Here is a 17,011-nt window from a genome sequence, read left to right as displayed (position 1 = left end):
TTTTAAAACCTTCATGTCATCGAAATTATAGACACTTTTAGGGGTTGTGGTCATGGTCTGTGGATATTACGAGACAAGCCTGCATTCAGCACTGTAAGGCAAATCACTGAATGAACACCCAAAGGTTTTTAAAACTTTTGTCCTTTGGAAGGTGCAAATGAAATGATGTATTACAGAAATATCTATTTTGTGTCATGTAACCTGACTTTTGGTTTTAGAAATGAGGTCATGCTTTTTAAAGATATAATTGCCCTTTGAAGTATGTTCTCTTTTGAATCTGGAAAGTTGATAAGTACGTTTCTTTGCTACCTATTTAGCATAGGGATAATTTTTTAAACTAGAAATCAAAGCACTATTTCTGGTTCCTACTGTTCCCTCTTAGAGGAAGAGATTAAAAAAAAAAACACACCTACCTGATGGAGTCTACTGTATGAGAATTGGAGAAAATGTGGGCTAGTGCTACCTATGTAAGTTTATCAAGTTAAATTACAGGGCAGATTTTTACAAAATGTTCAGAAGATAAGTTTTTTTTTTTTTTCTTTTTGCTAGGCTTAAACCTGGCTATGGTGGAATGATTTTTCTCACTCTTCCATGAGCAAGAATGTTGTTGAATAAAAAGTCAAATTCCTATGAAACATGCAGAGTGTTTATGTTTTTGTTATGATCATGGAAATACCAGATTGTTGGAGAAGAAGTCAAGTAGTTAAGGCTAAAAAATTCAAAGTAATATTTGATGTTGTAAAAATTGTGTAGGTTTCTTTTCTCTTTCCTTCACATTTTTGAAGAACCTACCTTGTAAACACAGTGATAAAATGCCAAGAATATTAGGATTTTAAGGAAATAATAGAGCCTATTATTTAAACTACAATATAAAAGGCAATTATATTGATGAAGAGCTACATGGGCTTTGTGTGTGTGAATAAACTTGGCCTGTGTTCAGCTTCTATTTGTTCTTCTGGCATAAACACATATTGTGTGTGATTCCAGTTTAATGGGGACCCGTTTGTATGCCAAGCAGCTGCATTTTAGGACCTATTGCGTGATTTCATAGCTCTCTGAAAATTGGTTCTATTCAGAACAAGAGATAGAATAGGAGGGGGGGGGTGTGGAGGGGGGGGCGCAGAGCCTCAACACACAATCATTTCTTTTCAATTGGAGCCAGAAAGGTTGATGACAACATGACCATTGTGTTATAATGATAAGACCACTAAGGCATCTGTACCTCTCATCAAGGCTTTCACACAACAGCAGATACAATTTAATTCACTGCTCTGTCAGCAGTGCTGATACCATTATGCCGTCTGTCTCCACAGTTATAATCACTGTCCTCTGAGAAATGCAGTTGAAATGATCTTGAGCAGTCAAAGAAACTCTCAATTAAGGCTGCCACTTCCAATGTGTCAGATTGTGTCTTATGCACTTGGTACAATTTTCACTTCCAATCCTGTTTATTTACAATGTCTACCAGTAATTACGCTTAACGTGTCATTTAGTGAGGGGGGCCCCTGCCAAGCCGATTGTTGGGTGCTGCCGTACCATTGAGTGGGAGTTTCTCGAAGTCAATGCCATCAGCAGCTTTTAGGCCCTGATGGGATGCAGTAGTAATGTTGATAATGCAAGTATCGTGCTCATCAAGTCATAATTAGATGCCACTCAAATGTGCCACTTGTAATAACAGTGTTGATTCATGTTTTTCTCGGTGACTGCAACTACTAATTAGTTAAGTGGTTTTTGGTTGGCCTGCATTTGCTGCAGATTATTATTACCCCTGAAAAAATGTCAAGGTTAGAGATGTTTCTGGCCATTTAGTCCTGCTTTATGAATCTGAATATTAACATAATAAGAACTTTGGACGGACTTAGGAAGTAATACATTTTTGTATTTAATTTGGAGAGAAATTTTTCCCCCCCTGAGTTTAATCATAATTGCAGGTTAATTAAGCTTAAATGAAGCAAAAGTAATCTCTCTTTGTGTTATGTGAGCCCAGTGCTTTTTGCCTAACTTTGTTGGGTTTCACATTTGGGTAGACTTAATTTTTCTTTCTTAAGCCAAACAAATGTCAATGAGTATACACCTCTACAGTTAAGTTTAAGATTCTGAGCATTTTCTTTTAACTAGAAACATGGGCGAGAGGAATTGGCATGTCCCCTGGTCTTTCGAGTACGATTCAAGTCCTCAGTTTTGTACCTGTAGATCTCCATTTATGTAGAGCGGCTATTTAGAAAAAAAACCTCAAAATAACTATTTTTCAGGCATTGGTAAAGTACCGAATAAAATTCTGTTTTCTTCTGAATCTCCTAGCAGTCTGTGATGCAAGCAGCATCCGATTTCATCGTCCTATGGTGCATAAACCTTGTTGCTCTGCTCTTCTGCCTTGGAGTTTAGTAAAAGTAACCACTTTGTCCCTGATAAAGACTGCTGTTACAGTACTGGCTATCACTAAGCTGCCACATCCGTTACTCCAGTTAAAGAGATCAATTGGAGGTTTATTTTTAAAAAATGTCTCTTTTGCTAGCTTTCCTTATTAGATCCACGTGTTCTGTCCTGTTACGCAAAGGAAATCACGTGTGCCACTTTTTATTTAGGAGAGACTCTGTCGTCCAAATTCGTGGACGTGTCTGGCTGCGTGCACAGGTACATGGGAAGCAGACACTTAAAAAAACCTCCTAACTAGCTTTCCTAAAATGTGTGCACTGGCAGTAGAAGCCTCTTCCTTGTGTTCTTTTTTTCCCTTCCACATTCATATATTAGCTAAGATTTAATCAGGACAGCCTCTTCAACACTTTTTTTTTTCCATGAGAGCTGAAGGTCTGGCTAGCTAAAGAATTGAAGTATTCTGAGTCATGGGACGAAATGTGTGGGCTTCTGGAATCACTGACTAATCTCTGAATGCTGAGACTTTTTTCCCCTCATTCCTAGTTTCTCACATGGTTATAGAGGAAGTCAATTTTATGCAGAACCATCTTGAAATAGAGAAGACCTGTCGAGAAAGCGCCGAAGCTTTGGCAACAAAGGTGAGACTCTTTAAAGAAGGGAATTCTACTTGAGCTTTTTAATTTCAACGTGCTTTTCTGAAGAGTGGCCTCTGCCCTTTTCTGCCCCTCTGGTTTTCTAATCCGTTGTCTCCACTCTGACGATGAGGACAGTGTTATAAGTTCTCAGACTCCTGGAAGCGGCTTATGGAAATATCTTACTGCATAGGTTATTTTGATTGCAACAGGGGGCATTTCTTTATATGTATTTCAGCATTTGTGCTTTTTTTGCCTGTGAAAAATGGCCCCAGAGGAGTTCTTCCAGCTGGACTTCCTAGATGTCTGTGCACTGGGTGAAAATGTTAACCAAGTTTAAAAGTAACCTGGTGGGACGTAAAGGATCAGTGAGTGTTTCGTGTTTGATGTAGATGAAAAAGTCAGCCTCCAGCCTTATATTTCAGGTGATTATTTGTGAAAGCAGAGTGAGGGCATATGCTAAAGGTGACCTCCAGTGCTCTGCTGATTGCTTCTCGCTGATGAATTTACCAAGAGTGTAATTTTCTATATTCTGTCTCATCAGAAGTACATTATTATTAAAGAATGTTTTTATCTCCGTCTTACGTATTTTGGGTTGAGTAAAATGCATCTGAACTACTTCATCAGGAAATGGATGACAGCAATTTTTAGCCAAATATCATTAGTAATTGCCGGTTGTGTGTCTTTCCCCTCTTCCCCATCAGGTGCCTCCAAAGTGTGTCTTTGGATGTGACTGAAATTCTGCAAATCAGTCCATCAGTCAGTCTGTATATGTCTCTATTTAATTTGTATGCATTAGCAGTGTGCTTGCTAGAGGTGTTTGCTTAATTGTTTGCGTGATGACACTACGTTGGGATTCACAAGATAATGCAGCCAGAGCCCCAGAATATAAATGATGTGCATGCAACTTCCCTTCTGTTATTTGTGTCTGAAGAATACGTAGCAGCGCAGGCCTTCACTTTCAAAACGATGATGATGTGAGCGCTCTCCCCCCCGCTGCATCCGTGCTACATGTCGCTAAGTGTTCACTGGTCCACAAAACTGCGAATTCTCCTCTCAAGTCCTGAGGGTCTTCTTTTGGAACAAGTAGAAAAATGTAGTCGGAGTGCACTAGCTGCTCCGAATTTGCAGTGGCTGAGGATGGTCTCTGTGTTTCCTCTCGCTATTCATAAGTGCCTAAGTATTCCTGTTGCCAATAGGACACGTGGAACGAAAAGGCTTGACTGACTCTCAGGATGGGCAGACTTCACGGAGAGCAGCAGTTTGGGAGGCAGTATATACAGGTTTCATTCCCACTTATGTCATTTTGGGCATATGTGACTGACTTTGGGCAGGTTAGTTCTGGTTCCTGGACTGCTGTAGTCTCCTCTTAAATGACAGCATTCTCCCTTCAGGGAGAATGGGGAGGACTTTTTTTTGTGATGCGCTTTACTCATGGGTCTGTACAGGCCCTTTTATTTTTTTTGTTTTTATTTTTTTAAGATTATTTATTTATTTTGAGAGAGAGGAAGAGAGAACATGAGCAGGGGAGGGGCAGAGAGAGGGAGGGAGAGAGAAACCCAAGCAGGCTCCTCACTGTCGACGTGGAACCCGACTCAGGGCTCGAACCCACAAACCGCGAGATTGTGACCTGAGCCGAAATCAGGAGTTGGTCACTTAACCCCCTGAGCCACCCAGGTGCCCCTGTATAGGTCCCTTTAAAGAAAGATTTGATTCCTGCCTTTCTGTTTTTAACTAACAGGTGACTTTGAGCAAGAGAATGCACCTCTCTGAGCTATGGTTGTCTTAAGTGTCAGGGTAGACCAGTGTTGATTTCTTAAGAATACCCTACACCCACTGGTGGCCATGTGTGGGCTGAGAAAGCTGCCATGTGACTGTTATGGTCATCCGTGGTTATGAACCACCGTGTTGCTAATCTCAAAGGTCAGTTTTGTAATTTAGTCTTGACCATGGGACCCTTCCCTCTGCCGTTTGTCCTCTGTTCTTTATGAAGTCTTTTGAAAATGGACATACGGTTTGTTTTTGAGGATACAGCGTGACCTTATGGGACTTGGAATAAAAACACAAGTCAACAAAACCTATAGATGTGCTCATTGGATCTGGAAGATCCTACAGCTTTGAATGCAAAGTTTGGAAGCTTCTCTATATGTATGATCAATAAACCACACATCCTGATTTAGATATCCCAATTGTCATTTTTGAAGGTAGGCTCCATTTTTAAAGCAGCAAAGTTTCTGCAAATTTATTCTTATTTTCCTGAATCTTTGCTTTCAAATTAATGACAAATGGAATGTTTAGTTCTTAAGGTGCAATTTGCATAATGTTCTTGAAAGCAAGGGTGGGTACTTTGCTAAAATGTGTAGGTTAACCTGATAAATGTGGACCAGTTATTTAAACCATATGGTCCAAATCTGTTTAACTTGCTTATTTTGTATCTTTAAATATTCATTATGCTGCACCCAATATGAAAACTACTTAAATTTGAATGTACTAGAGGATTCTGTTACTGTAGGGTTATAGAAGATTTAGTTTTGCTTTGTGACTTAGAATGGTTCCAAAAACAGCATGCCGTTAACATATATAACTTGATGAATAATAACTTTGGTGAAATTGCATAGCCAAAATTTGTGAATTCAGAGTTTCCAAAAATACCCAGTTAGCACGGTCATGAGATCTTTATGTACATAACTCTTACGTCTCTTCTTCCAAAAGATGAGAATGATGTTTCAGAGAAGACTTTTGAAATTTTCTAGGTGGCTTTTTTGTTTTTTTCTATTTTTTTGTGACTAGGCTCTATGCCCAATGTGCTGTTTGAACTCATGACCCTGAGATCAAGAGTCCATGCTTTACCTACTGAGCCAGCCAGGCACCCAGTGTGCGGCTTTCTTCTTGAGTTAGTAACCTTGTTAAATAGAGTAGTACGGCCAGCCGAGGGCTGGTGGATTTTAGTGCCTGACTTGATAGAGAGAGGCATTAAACTCTTTTGAGGGTAGGACTGTTAACTATCAGGTTATTATTATTGTGATGGTGGCCCTGGAGCTGACGTATTAAGCACCAGATGGCAAAAATTAGCATTTTTGTGCTTTTGTGAGTATCCTGGAGGAAGAAAAAATTGCATGGATCATGGATGTATATCTTGGTTGAAGAAAACGAGCTGATAGACTATTTCCAAAGAAAAATCAGATGCACAAACTAAACTTCTTTTGTAAGAATGAGTAGCGAACACTGAATTTTTACTGTATGTCAGTCACTGTGTTAAATACTTTATATGTAATATCTCCTTCAATCTTCACATTATGGAGTAGAAGCTATTTTTCTCCTTAGTTCGCTGATGAGGAAACTGTCACCCTGAAAGATGAGGTTATTCTAGAGGCAGAAACATTTGGTTACAGAGCAGGATTCTTGACTCTGCTGATTTTTATAGAAATGTATAATAACACATTGCCTTTCTCTGTATCAAAGATTCTTAGTATTGACGTACATTAGAGTCACCCGAGGACTCAGAGAAAGTACTGTGCTGGGTTCCACTCCCAGAGGTTTGGGTCTGTTGCACGCCTGTTCAGTGAGAGTTTTTAAAAGCTCTCTAGAGATGTGAATGTGCAGAGCTGGAAACCATTAGTTTAAGTGGTAGGAGGCAGAATTACAAATGAAGGCTTGAGGGTTTTTTTCACCTTTTCCTTAAATTGTTATTTTCTCCTAACGTTCAGAAAAGATGGTGTTGTCCGGGAATTGACCATGATCCTTGAGCACAGCATAGGTCTACTCTGTAGCATTCATGGTTCAGAGAACCCACAGCAGTCTTCACTTGAATGTTTCATCTGAAGAGAGAGAGGCCGAGAGAGAGGACGGGCTCCCATCTGGTTCTTGATCCTGTAATGTATCTTGGGGAGCTAGAAGCCCGAACTGTGGGCTGGGGACAGGGAAGAAAAGGGCAGTGTCAGATTCCCTGAATAGAACTCACTGGGCTTCCCAGGGAGAATCTGCAGAAGGGTTGATAGCCATTTCTGACGGATTGATTCTTCCTGACTCCCCAGAGAGGTCAGGGAAGCCTCTTGTGTTCCAGACCAGGCTACTTAAGATACATTTAGATTCAATGTTATTGGGGTGAGAATCAGATCTCCCAGTTTGAAATGGTCTGGGCTTTTCCCTGAGGAGTCCTAATTACCACAAATGAAGGGCCAAAGCCTGACAAGTAAGTATGAGCACAGCTTACTCTGACATAAGGTGATTAGTGGAGAAGGGGAATTAGCTTTGCATTGAACTAGGTCTCTGTATTAATTTCCAGTGTCAGTTATGAAATTCACAACTTGTCGTGTTGGTCATTGGCCCTTAGTGAAAGAAACATGGTTTCATCTCTAAATATTTGTGTGTTCAGAGAAGACCTTTTATTTTGCAGTCTTGAGAAGAGAAAACATGAGAAAGCCGTATTTTCCTTCTGTGGACTTTGGACCCAAGTTTTCTCTTTTTTTTTCTTTTTAATGTTTATTTTTGAGAGAGAGAGCGTGCTCGCACATGCAAGTGGGGGGGAGAGACAGAGAGGGAGACAGAGGATCCGACGTGCCCCATGCCGTGCTCAAACTCACGAATCCTGAGATCTGACTGGAGCCGAAGTAGGAGGCTTAACTGACTGAGCCACCCCGGGTGCCTCCCCTCCTCCAAGTTTACTCTTTGTGTGTGCTTTGTACTAATATTCATATGGACATTCACATGAACCAAAGAAGGCAATGATAATTGAGCAACTGAAACTAAAAAGCAATTAATTTCTGCAAAAGGAGTAACAAATACATTAATGAATTAGGATTTCTTTTCTTTGCTGTGAATTGGAACTCTTTATAGAGATAGTAGAAACATATCTTGTGCTTTCTTCCATTGTGTATTATTAGAACTCTAGACAGAAACACGTCTTGAACTGGCTTAAGAAAAGTAGGAATTTGTTAGTGAGGGATATTGGAGAATCCCACGGAATCTACCTATGGGCTAGGAGAGTATTTCAGGAATGGACTGGAGCCCTGTGGGAAACCCATCTGCATTATTTTCCTCTGCCTGTCTCTACACATCAGCTCCATATTTGGCTTTGCTATGGACTCCCTTCCTCTATTCCTCAATTCAGAGTTGGAATGGGGGTGCCAATAGTTTCTGTACATGCAGACGTGTGGAAGGAAACTCCTCTCCATGTTCCAGCCTCCAGATTTCTGGAGAACGGATCCATCTGACCAAGCTTGGCCTCGTGTGCCTAATCTGTGGACTGATTAGCTGTGGCCAAAGGGATAGGGTGTGCTCTGGGGGAACATGGTTGTTTCCGTAGCAATCCTGCCGAACAACGAAGAAGAGTGTAGCAGTGTCCAGAGAAGAGAGAGGGCTGAGCTAACAAACATTTACAGGGCATGCATAGCAGCAAAGAAAACATTTTTTTGAAACAAAATGCCTTAATTAAATTGAAATAAATTGAAATTTGATTTAATCCAGACCGGTATTTTATCTTAATTCTTCTTATATCATCTGTTATAACTAGCATTTTCCCGTGCTGCTGGCTGTATCCAGGCATCAGGTCTTACTTAACGTAACAAAGTCTATACTGATGTTTTATTTTAAGTTCTCTTATATTATCAGTTATAGCTAGGATTTTCCCAGGCTGCTGGCAGTCATCCAGGCATCAGGCCTTACTTTAATAAGTTTAATATTAAAAAAGTGTAAATAAAACCTTACTTAATGAATCTTCTAATTGTTAGTTCACGCTGTGAATGTTGATGAATATGGAAGACAGAAATACACTTAATCTGTCTATTGTTTAAAAATCCAAGACACTCATTTGACTGCTGTTAAAATAACTGTTTTTATATTTTGCCTCAGCTAAATAAAGAAAATAAAACATTGAAAAGAATCAGCATGTTGTACATGGCCAAGCTGGGACCAGATGTAATAACTGAAGAGATCAACATCGATGACGAAGATGCCAGCACAGATCCAGAGGGTGCCGCGGAGACTTGCGTCTCCATCCAGTGTCAGAAGCAGATCAAAGGTGGTATTCTTGGCTTAGTCACGAGCATGTTTTTGATAATGTTTCTCAACCCTGGTTGTACATTGGAATCACTGGAGAACTTTAGAACTTGGGTTCTGCTTCAAGACATTTCTGATTTAAATGTTCCAGGGAGTAGCCTGGTTTGAGAATCACGACAGGACGTGACATTGGTGTGTTACGACTTTCTTGTTTGGGATTAGGCGCTTTTGAAAGTACTGTCTTGATAGAAACAGCTAGTCTGTAAAACTGCTTAAAAACATGGACTATCGTTAAGATATTTTTGTTAAGTGAAAGAAAGAATGGGGCCACCTGGGTGGCTCAGTCACTTAAGTGTCCAATTCTTGACTTTGGCTCAAGTCACAATCCCAGGGTTGTGAGATCAAGCCCCACATCAGGCTCTGCACTGAGCCCGAGCATAGTACCTGCTTAAGATTCTCTCTCCCCGTGTCCCTCTCCCGTACTCACGTACATTCTCTCTAAAATAAAATTTTAAAAATATGCCTTAATTTTATCCATGATTATATATACACATAATTATATGTACACGTTGTTTATGTTAATGATATAGGAAAGCCGTCTGGGGCTCAGTGGCTTCTGGGGCATTTTAGCCTTCGGCGCATGTCAAAAGCAATACTCGTTAGTTTCTCAGGCAGATAAAACTTCAGTTACAAGTAGGAAGAAAAAAGTAAGAAGAAAGCCATCCTTATCTGACCCTCCACCCCCTTAATCTAAGACAGAATAATATTGATATGGTTGGAGAAGGAGAAGAAATTTCTAGGATTTTCTTTTGTCCCTAGTTTCCCCTTCTGTTAGGTCTTGGATGATCTAGTCTCTTGTTCTTCCTTCAGGATTAGCCACCCAGTGGAGACCGTCATTTTGAAATAAGTGTCTGAGAACTCCTTCAAGCTGGGTTCATGTAAAAGTTTGATTCCATTTGTAAATAACCCCAGAGAAGGTTTTTTTTTTTTTTTATTGTTCTTGGAGAAGGGTAAGAAATTAAACGCAGTTAAAAACCAAGTCACAAAGCTGTAGGCCTGGGTATCAATTTAAGTACTTGGTGCTAAGCTGTGTATATATATTTTTTAACGTTTGAGTGGTGGAAATAACTTTCATCTAATACCAAAAACATTTTCACTTACAGTTGCTAATATTTCCATCTTGGTAATCCAGTCTTCGTTAAATCCCAATAATCAGAAATATGAAATAACTTAAGAAACCATGCACCAAAAACTCTGGAGAGAAAATTACTAGAATTAACCCTTTTTCAAAGAGGTTGTATTTTGAGTCACTTCAAATAGTATTTGAGGGCTGTCCACTGGCAGCAGGTCAGGATTTTTTTCTGCAAATGAAAATCTGCAAATTATCAGCTGCCCAATTGTTTATTCTATTGTATTGTGACGAGAGCCCATGGCCATTTTAAAGTAAAGAGGAAATTAGTACAGTGCCTTAATTTGTTTCCCTGAAATCTTAAAAAAATTTACTTCTCAAAGGCCAGGTAGTTTTCTAAAATATGTGTTTGATAGAATGTAAAGAAAACATGATCTAGTATATTTAAGGACATGGTGAGATCATGAGATATAAAATTATTAATAACTGTGGCTGTGTACGGGGGCACAGAATGAGATTTCCATTGTTCTCTGCTTCTTCATTTTTGTTTTAATTGTTAAATAACCTTGACCATAAGCTACACGTGCACTGGCATTTTCAATTCTTTTGACAAGATTGATTTCTTTTTTTAAGAAGAAGTTCATTGATATTGTTTCCCCCTTTATTTTTGCTTTGAAAACGCAGAACTTCGAGATCAAATTGTATCTGTTCAGGAAGAGAAGAAGATATTAGCCATCGAATTGGAAAATCTCAAGAGCAAACTTGTAGAAGTAATTGAAGAAGTACGTATGTTAGGCCTGAAGGGCAAGCCTTTTGGTGTTTTCAGGGCATTAGAGACCGGCTAAGTTAAAAAATTGCCTTTGGGAGTTCATTTCTGACACGAGAACCATGTACTAATCTTAATCTTCTCTTCTACTCCCTGTTTCAAACATACAAAACACCGTAGACAAGAAGATCATGAACATTCGTATCCTCACTACTTAGCTCAGTAAATAAAGCACCAAAATAGCAATGAAGCTCTCCCTTTGCCCCCGTCTTTCGCCGTGTGAGACTGATTTGTAAGAATGGCACCTGCAGTTTAAGTCCTCCACTTTATTGCTGCTGGTGAAGAAGTGTGTTGCTTCTCCATCAGCTGGTTGGCCGAGTTGGGCTGTCATTGTGTGCCTCCAACATAAGCACACGTGATAGGCGGTAGAATGGGTTCAAGTGGGTGTTTGGAGAATCTTCTTATTTTTCCGTGGTCTTGAGGGACAGGAGCACATAATTGCCTTTCTCTGCACGATGCTTCGAGGAACTGCAGTCTTGATTTAGCTTGTGTCAGTGAGTGGCTCCCATATTCTGCAGCCCAAGCTTCCAAACCCACACACTCCAGTGCCTAGCTATCCCTCCGGTGGCTTGCAGGTAATGCCAAGGCCTCGATTCCTGCAGTGGGCAGCCTCATCCAGTTACCTAAGTTTGCACAACGTATCTGACCGTTTTCTTAAGGGCTGTCATGGGAGACATGTTGGGAAGCAGTGGCCACCAGTTTCAGCCTCGCTCCGGTTTCCTTACTGTGGCAAGACATCCTAATGAGAGGGAAGAAGGGTGATGATATTTTAGAAGTGGGATTCCTGTTGGAGATCTTATACCAGTTACTAATTCAAACCAAAATCCAAAATCTAATTTATACTAAAAGCAACCAGTTCACAGGCTCTGGCATGCTGATTGATTCAGTCCTTTTCCAGGACCACGATCTTAGTGTGTTTCTTAACTGTAACCATAGGAGAGAGACACCACATTTTGATGTACTCTGTTCCTTAATTATGATTATTTACTGATAATCCTGCCCCCTCCCACTTAGAAGTCTTACTGGAAGCCCTTTCGGAAGTTATTTTTGTTACGACTATTTCAGACGTGTGGAAAGTATCAAAAACAAAATAACGAATATCCATATCCCTACTACCTGGCTTAATACGTAGTCTTGAAAATCCCAGTGGATTTCTTCCTGACTGCAATCCCTACCCTCCCTGCCCTTTTTCCCTAAACAGTCATTATTCTAAACTTGTTTTTTATCATTCCAGTGCATGTATTTACATCTTTTGCTATAATAAATAGTATTTTGAGGGTTTTTAAATGATGTAAATGTACCTGCTTTTTAAAATTCAATATAGCGCATTTGAGATTTATCCTCTTCGATACATGTAACTTCACATTCTTTTTTGTTTTAATTGGTCCTATATGATATGCTTTCCTATTGACCGATGTCAAAATTACCTCACAAATGTGTTTTGGGGGAAGATTTTCATGTGTGTTTTACTCAAGCCCAAAGTCATCAAAGTTTAAGGTGTTTTTTTACTTAAAAAAATTAATGTACGTTTTACTTAAGCCAAATGTCATCAGAGTTTGAAATGAATACCAAAATTGAGTATTGGATCTCAGACCAAATGATTCCTCTATTTTCTGGGTGCTTTCTGGTTGGATTTTTGCATTTTAAAATATGAGCCATTTACATTGTTAGGGACCAGTGCCATTTGGAATTTGTAAATAAGTTCTCTACCAAATGTATATCCTAACTTAAATAGCTACCTTTGAGGCCTTAAGAAGGACCTTAATAAAAGCCCAACACGGTAAAGCCAATGACTGCTTTAAATTGTAGCTTTGTGTTGAATGTTGGACGGCAGTTTGAGTGTTGCACATCGCCGTATGTCGTGTTTTACAATGTTGGGTGTTTCCTTCCCCCGCAATCTCACAATTTTAGGTAAATAAAGTTAAACAAGAAAAAGATGTTTTGAATTCAGAAGTTCTCGAACAGAGAAGAGTCTTAGAAAAATGCAATAGAGGTACGTGTTTCCAGTCTTTTTTCTCTGATACATATGTAATTTATTTGGTTTACGTACATTTTGTGTTGTTTTATACTTGTGCCTAAAGATTCTTGTAGCAAGAATATCTTGTAGCAAGAATAGTGTTTTTTTCCCGATTTCTAGCAGTGAGTCTCTCTCTTTTCCGTTGTTTTATCACCCACCTTAGAGTCTTGGGCCTTCTAGGAAGTGCTTTTGCTTGAGGAAATTATAACCCACTTTAAACCCAATTACTATTCTGTCTCTAGGTATTCTGGGACCATGGCCATATTGGCTCTCCCCTAGTATTTATGTATTTTGTAGGTTATTTTTAATCTGAAAGAGATGAGGATATCTACATAGATACATGCAACATGATATGATTTTATTTATTTATTAAAATTTTTTTTAATGTTTGTTGATTTTTGAGAGAAAGAGAGATAGAGCAGGGGAGGGGCAGAGAGAGAGGGAGACACAGAATCCGAAGCAGGCTCCAGGCTCTGAGCTGTCAGCACAGAGCCCGACACGGGGCTCAAACCCACAAACTGCGAGATCGTGACCTGAGCTGAAGTTGGATGCTTAACTGACTGAGCCACTCAGGGGCCCCGATATGATACAGTTTTAAATTGAGAGGATGTAGAAAATGGGGCAAAGTGAAAGTAAAATGAAATACTGATACACAGATTACATGCTTGCTCTGAAGTCGTGCACATTCCTGCCTGTGTGCCTGAAATCTGGCTCTGAGCTGTCCGGCCGTCAGCATGATGAGAGGTTCATGATATGTATCTGAATCACATAAAAATGAACCTCTTGATCAGGAGAAGCAGACCTGGTCCCATGGTGAGAAGGAAATTTCTCCAAAGGCTACCTTTAAAGAAAACAGAATCCTTGCTAATGAAACACAGCGTCAAGTCTCACAGGGACAGTTTTTTAATGTCCCCTGGTTTAGGACAAGAGAGTGATGCCGAAGTGGAGTTCTACAGACACAGTTCTGAGCTTTTTGTCCCCCCCCTCCCCCCGGCCCATTCACTCTCATTTCTAGTTCAGAAGCTACAACACTGAAAGGAAATCTTCCAGCCTTCCCTGTTGTGATTGGTGTTGGTTCTCCACCTTTGTGTCACAAATTGAGGTTTTTGAATAAATGAAGGACCTCGTAGTTAAGTGTGGGAGATGTGATAGACTGTGACATTTGCTCGGCTGTCTCCACATTTAGGAAGATAGTAATGGTCTTGACATACTGTGCTAGAAGCAGGGGGTTCTACGAAGGTTAATCACATGGGTCCTTGCCTTCAGAGAACCCTGTATCTAGGAAGAGAGAGAGATTATGTAAATGCATGACTAGGACCAACCTAATTTCTTTCAGAATCCAAGTAAAGAGGGCCAGGACATGTGCAAATTCACTTTGTATTATGGTGCTCTGGACATAGAAAAGAGAGTCAATTATCTTGCCGGCGCTTCCGATACTCACCGCCGTCTTTGTTTTCTTCCTGAAATTTCTTTTTTTAAATAGGTTTGAAAATTATTTAGCTCTCAGGGACCCATAATTCACATCACAGACCACCACTTCTGTTGCTTTACTTGGTAAGACTTTTAGTCTTTCCTCTGAGAAGGCAGTAGATTTACGGCGTACAGAGTTTGAAATTCTATGTCATTACACGGCAAACCCGTCCTTAGTCAGTTAGGACTGAAGTGTCCTGACGGAACGTTGTGTGAAAGGAGCCATTAAGAGAGCCTTTTTAAAGATTTTATTGATATGACTCAGCTCGGGCTTGAAAGTACCTCTCCAGAGGCAGATTGAGAGACTAGTGTGATATCTACCTATGTTGTGCCTAATTTCTAACACCGCCATCACTCCCTCTGGCTTGTCTATATCAGTATTTAACAACACAGGCTGCAAAATGTCAAAAAGCAGCAAAGCTTTCACGTTGCTCTTATTTGACAGGACCTTGCCTTGGAAGATGTCTGTCCTGCATTGATTCTTTAATTCAGAGCTCTGACTCTGGGCCTAAATGGATCTGAGCCCGTTTCTCTTTATAAACATGGAAGATACTTAAAAACAACATACATGCGTATGTGTATGTGTGTGCATATGTATACATATGTATACATATACATATGTATACATATATACACACGTGTGTGTGTATATATTTTTATGTTATATATATTTATATATATTATACACACATATATATATTTTTTCCTTTTTATTCAGGTAATATACTTTTTTGGTGGAAAGTATAGATTCATGTAGGAATAGGAAAAGGGAAAAAATTTCAAGGTTTACAGTTCAGAGATAAGCGCTATTAACATCGTGTATATTCTTCCAATCTAAAGAAAGCTCTCTCTCTGTTAAATTGTTTGCTAAATGTGTTTATAACATTTATGGAAGATGAAGAAAGTATCAGCAAAGAAATAATCTCTTTACCCACTGGTACTTTACAAGCGCCCTGAACATCAGTCTCCATTTGTACCCCTTGGATTTTTATCATTTCTTTTCTTTATAATAAGTTCTACCAACTATGTAGATATCTCTAGACAGCACGTTGTTTAATTTTGCATATTTTTGAACTTTATATTAATGGTAGCCCTTCACATGTGTGCTTCTGCAACTTTCTGGGTTTGTGGGGTCTATCCCTGCTGAAGGCCATTGGTGTGGTGTGTTGATTTTCACTGCTGCACAATATGCCATTCGATGTCTATACCAAAATTCATTGACCCAGTATCCTGTTGGTGGATGTTTGAGGTTTTTTCCAGTTTTTTGCTATTCCAAGTCAGACGGTCATGAAAATTCTCACAGGCGTCTCCTGGCGCACATATCCAAGCATTTCACTAAGATCCACGCCAAATACAAGTTTATCCTCTGTCCCACTGCGTGACTCCAGAGGACTTACTAAGTAGGTTTACATTCTGGTTAGCAGTGCGTTTGTTCCCATGTTCTTCATCCTCTCCAGACTTGGTGTAACTCTCCTTAATTTTTGCCAGTTCCCTCCTTGTGAGTATAAAAAGGTGCCTGTGGTTTTACTTTCCATTTCTCTGATTACTAATGAAGATGAGTATCTTTCCACGCGTTCACTGGCCTCTCACGTTTCGTCTTCTGCGAAAGGCCTTGTAGATCTGTAGCTTTTAAAAAAGGGAAGTAAGCTCATTTAAAAAAAATACCACGAATGTCTTTTGGTTCAAGAAATATGCTTCTACAATGTCATTTCGATGGCAGAATCATATTTCTTGTAAATTATATACTCTACTGGTCATCCCCCATGAAACCATCTGGATGATTTCACTGTCGTCTATGGCAATGCTGAGAGCATTCTCGCAGCTTAACCTCTGGACCTGTTCATGATTTGCTCTCTCGGGGGAATCAGTACCTTCCTAAACGTGCAAGTGTCGAGTCAGAGGGCATGAATAGTTTTGGATTTTTGATTCACATCGCCGAGTTGTCCTCCAAAAAGGTTTGATCAATTTATATTCCAAGCAGCGATGGATGAGGGTGCTTGCGTGCCGATGCAAAGAATCTCTTTAGCACTGCTTTTCACCCATCTTCCTGATAGTCTGTGTTGTGTCTTGTCCATTTCTTTTCCTCCTCTCCTCAGTGTCCATGCTGGCGGTAGAAGAGTATGAAGAGATGCAGGTTAACTTGCAACTGGAGAAGGACCTTCGAAAGAAGGCGGAGTCATTTGCACAAGAGGTAAGTATCCAGAGACCTAGTTTTTTCGTTTTTTAAAAAATTGTTTTAAACATTTATTTTTGAGAGAGAGAGAGAGAGACAGGGCACGAGCAGGGGAGGGGCAGAGAGAGAGGGAGACACAGAATCCAAAGCAGGCTCCGGGCTCCGAGCTGTCAGCACCGAGCCCGACATGGGGCACAGAGAACCCACAAACCACGAGATCATGACCTGAGCCGAAGTGAGACCCTCAACCGACTCAGCCAACCAGGCACCCCTCCAGAGACCTAGTTTTAAATGTTTGTTACTTAAAGAACTTTGGAGATGACATATCAAAATAGGTTGTTTTTTTTTTTAATTTTTTTTTTAACATTTATTTATTTTTGAGACAAAGAGA

General features: G+C 39.9%; 1 protein-coding gene across 5 annotated transcripts in view; it reads left to right on the top strand.

Moving 5' to 3' along the window:
• Positions 1-17,011, top strand: part of SHTN1 (shootin 1) — a 100,801-nt gene that overhangs the window by 30,336 nt on the left and 53,454 nt on the right. For 4 of the 5 annotated variants that reach the window (XM_027063206.2, XM_027063209.2, XM_053207361.1 and 1 more), the window contains exons 4-8: positions 2,920-3,014; positions 8,859-9,027; positions 10,819-10,916; positions 12,872-12,953; positions 16,544-16,638. In XM_027063206.2, the coding sequence (XP_026919007.1) occupies positions 2,920-3,014; positions 8,859-9,027; positions 10,819-10,916; positions 12,872-12,953; positions 16,544-16,638 (539 nt within the window). The remainder of the gene's footprint in view (positions 1-2,919; positions 3,015-8,858; positions 9,028-10,818; positions 10,917-12,871; positions 12,954-16,543; positions 16,639-17,011) is intronic. The other variant, XM_027063207.2, reaches the window with a different exon arrangement.

Source organism: Acinonyx jubatus, chromosome D2 (genome assembly GCF_027475565.1).
Source record: "Acinonyx jubatus isolate Ajub_Pintada_27869175 chromosome D2, VMU_Ajub_asm_v1.0, whole genome shotgun sequence".
NCBI lineage: Eukaryota > Metazoa > Chordata > Mammalia > Carnivora > Felidae > Acinonyx > Acinonyx jubatus.
The sequence above is the reverse complement of the archived record's forward strand: the minus strand, read 5'-3'. Positions and strand labels throughout refer to the sequence as shown.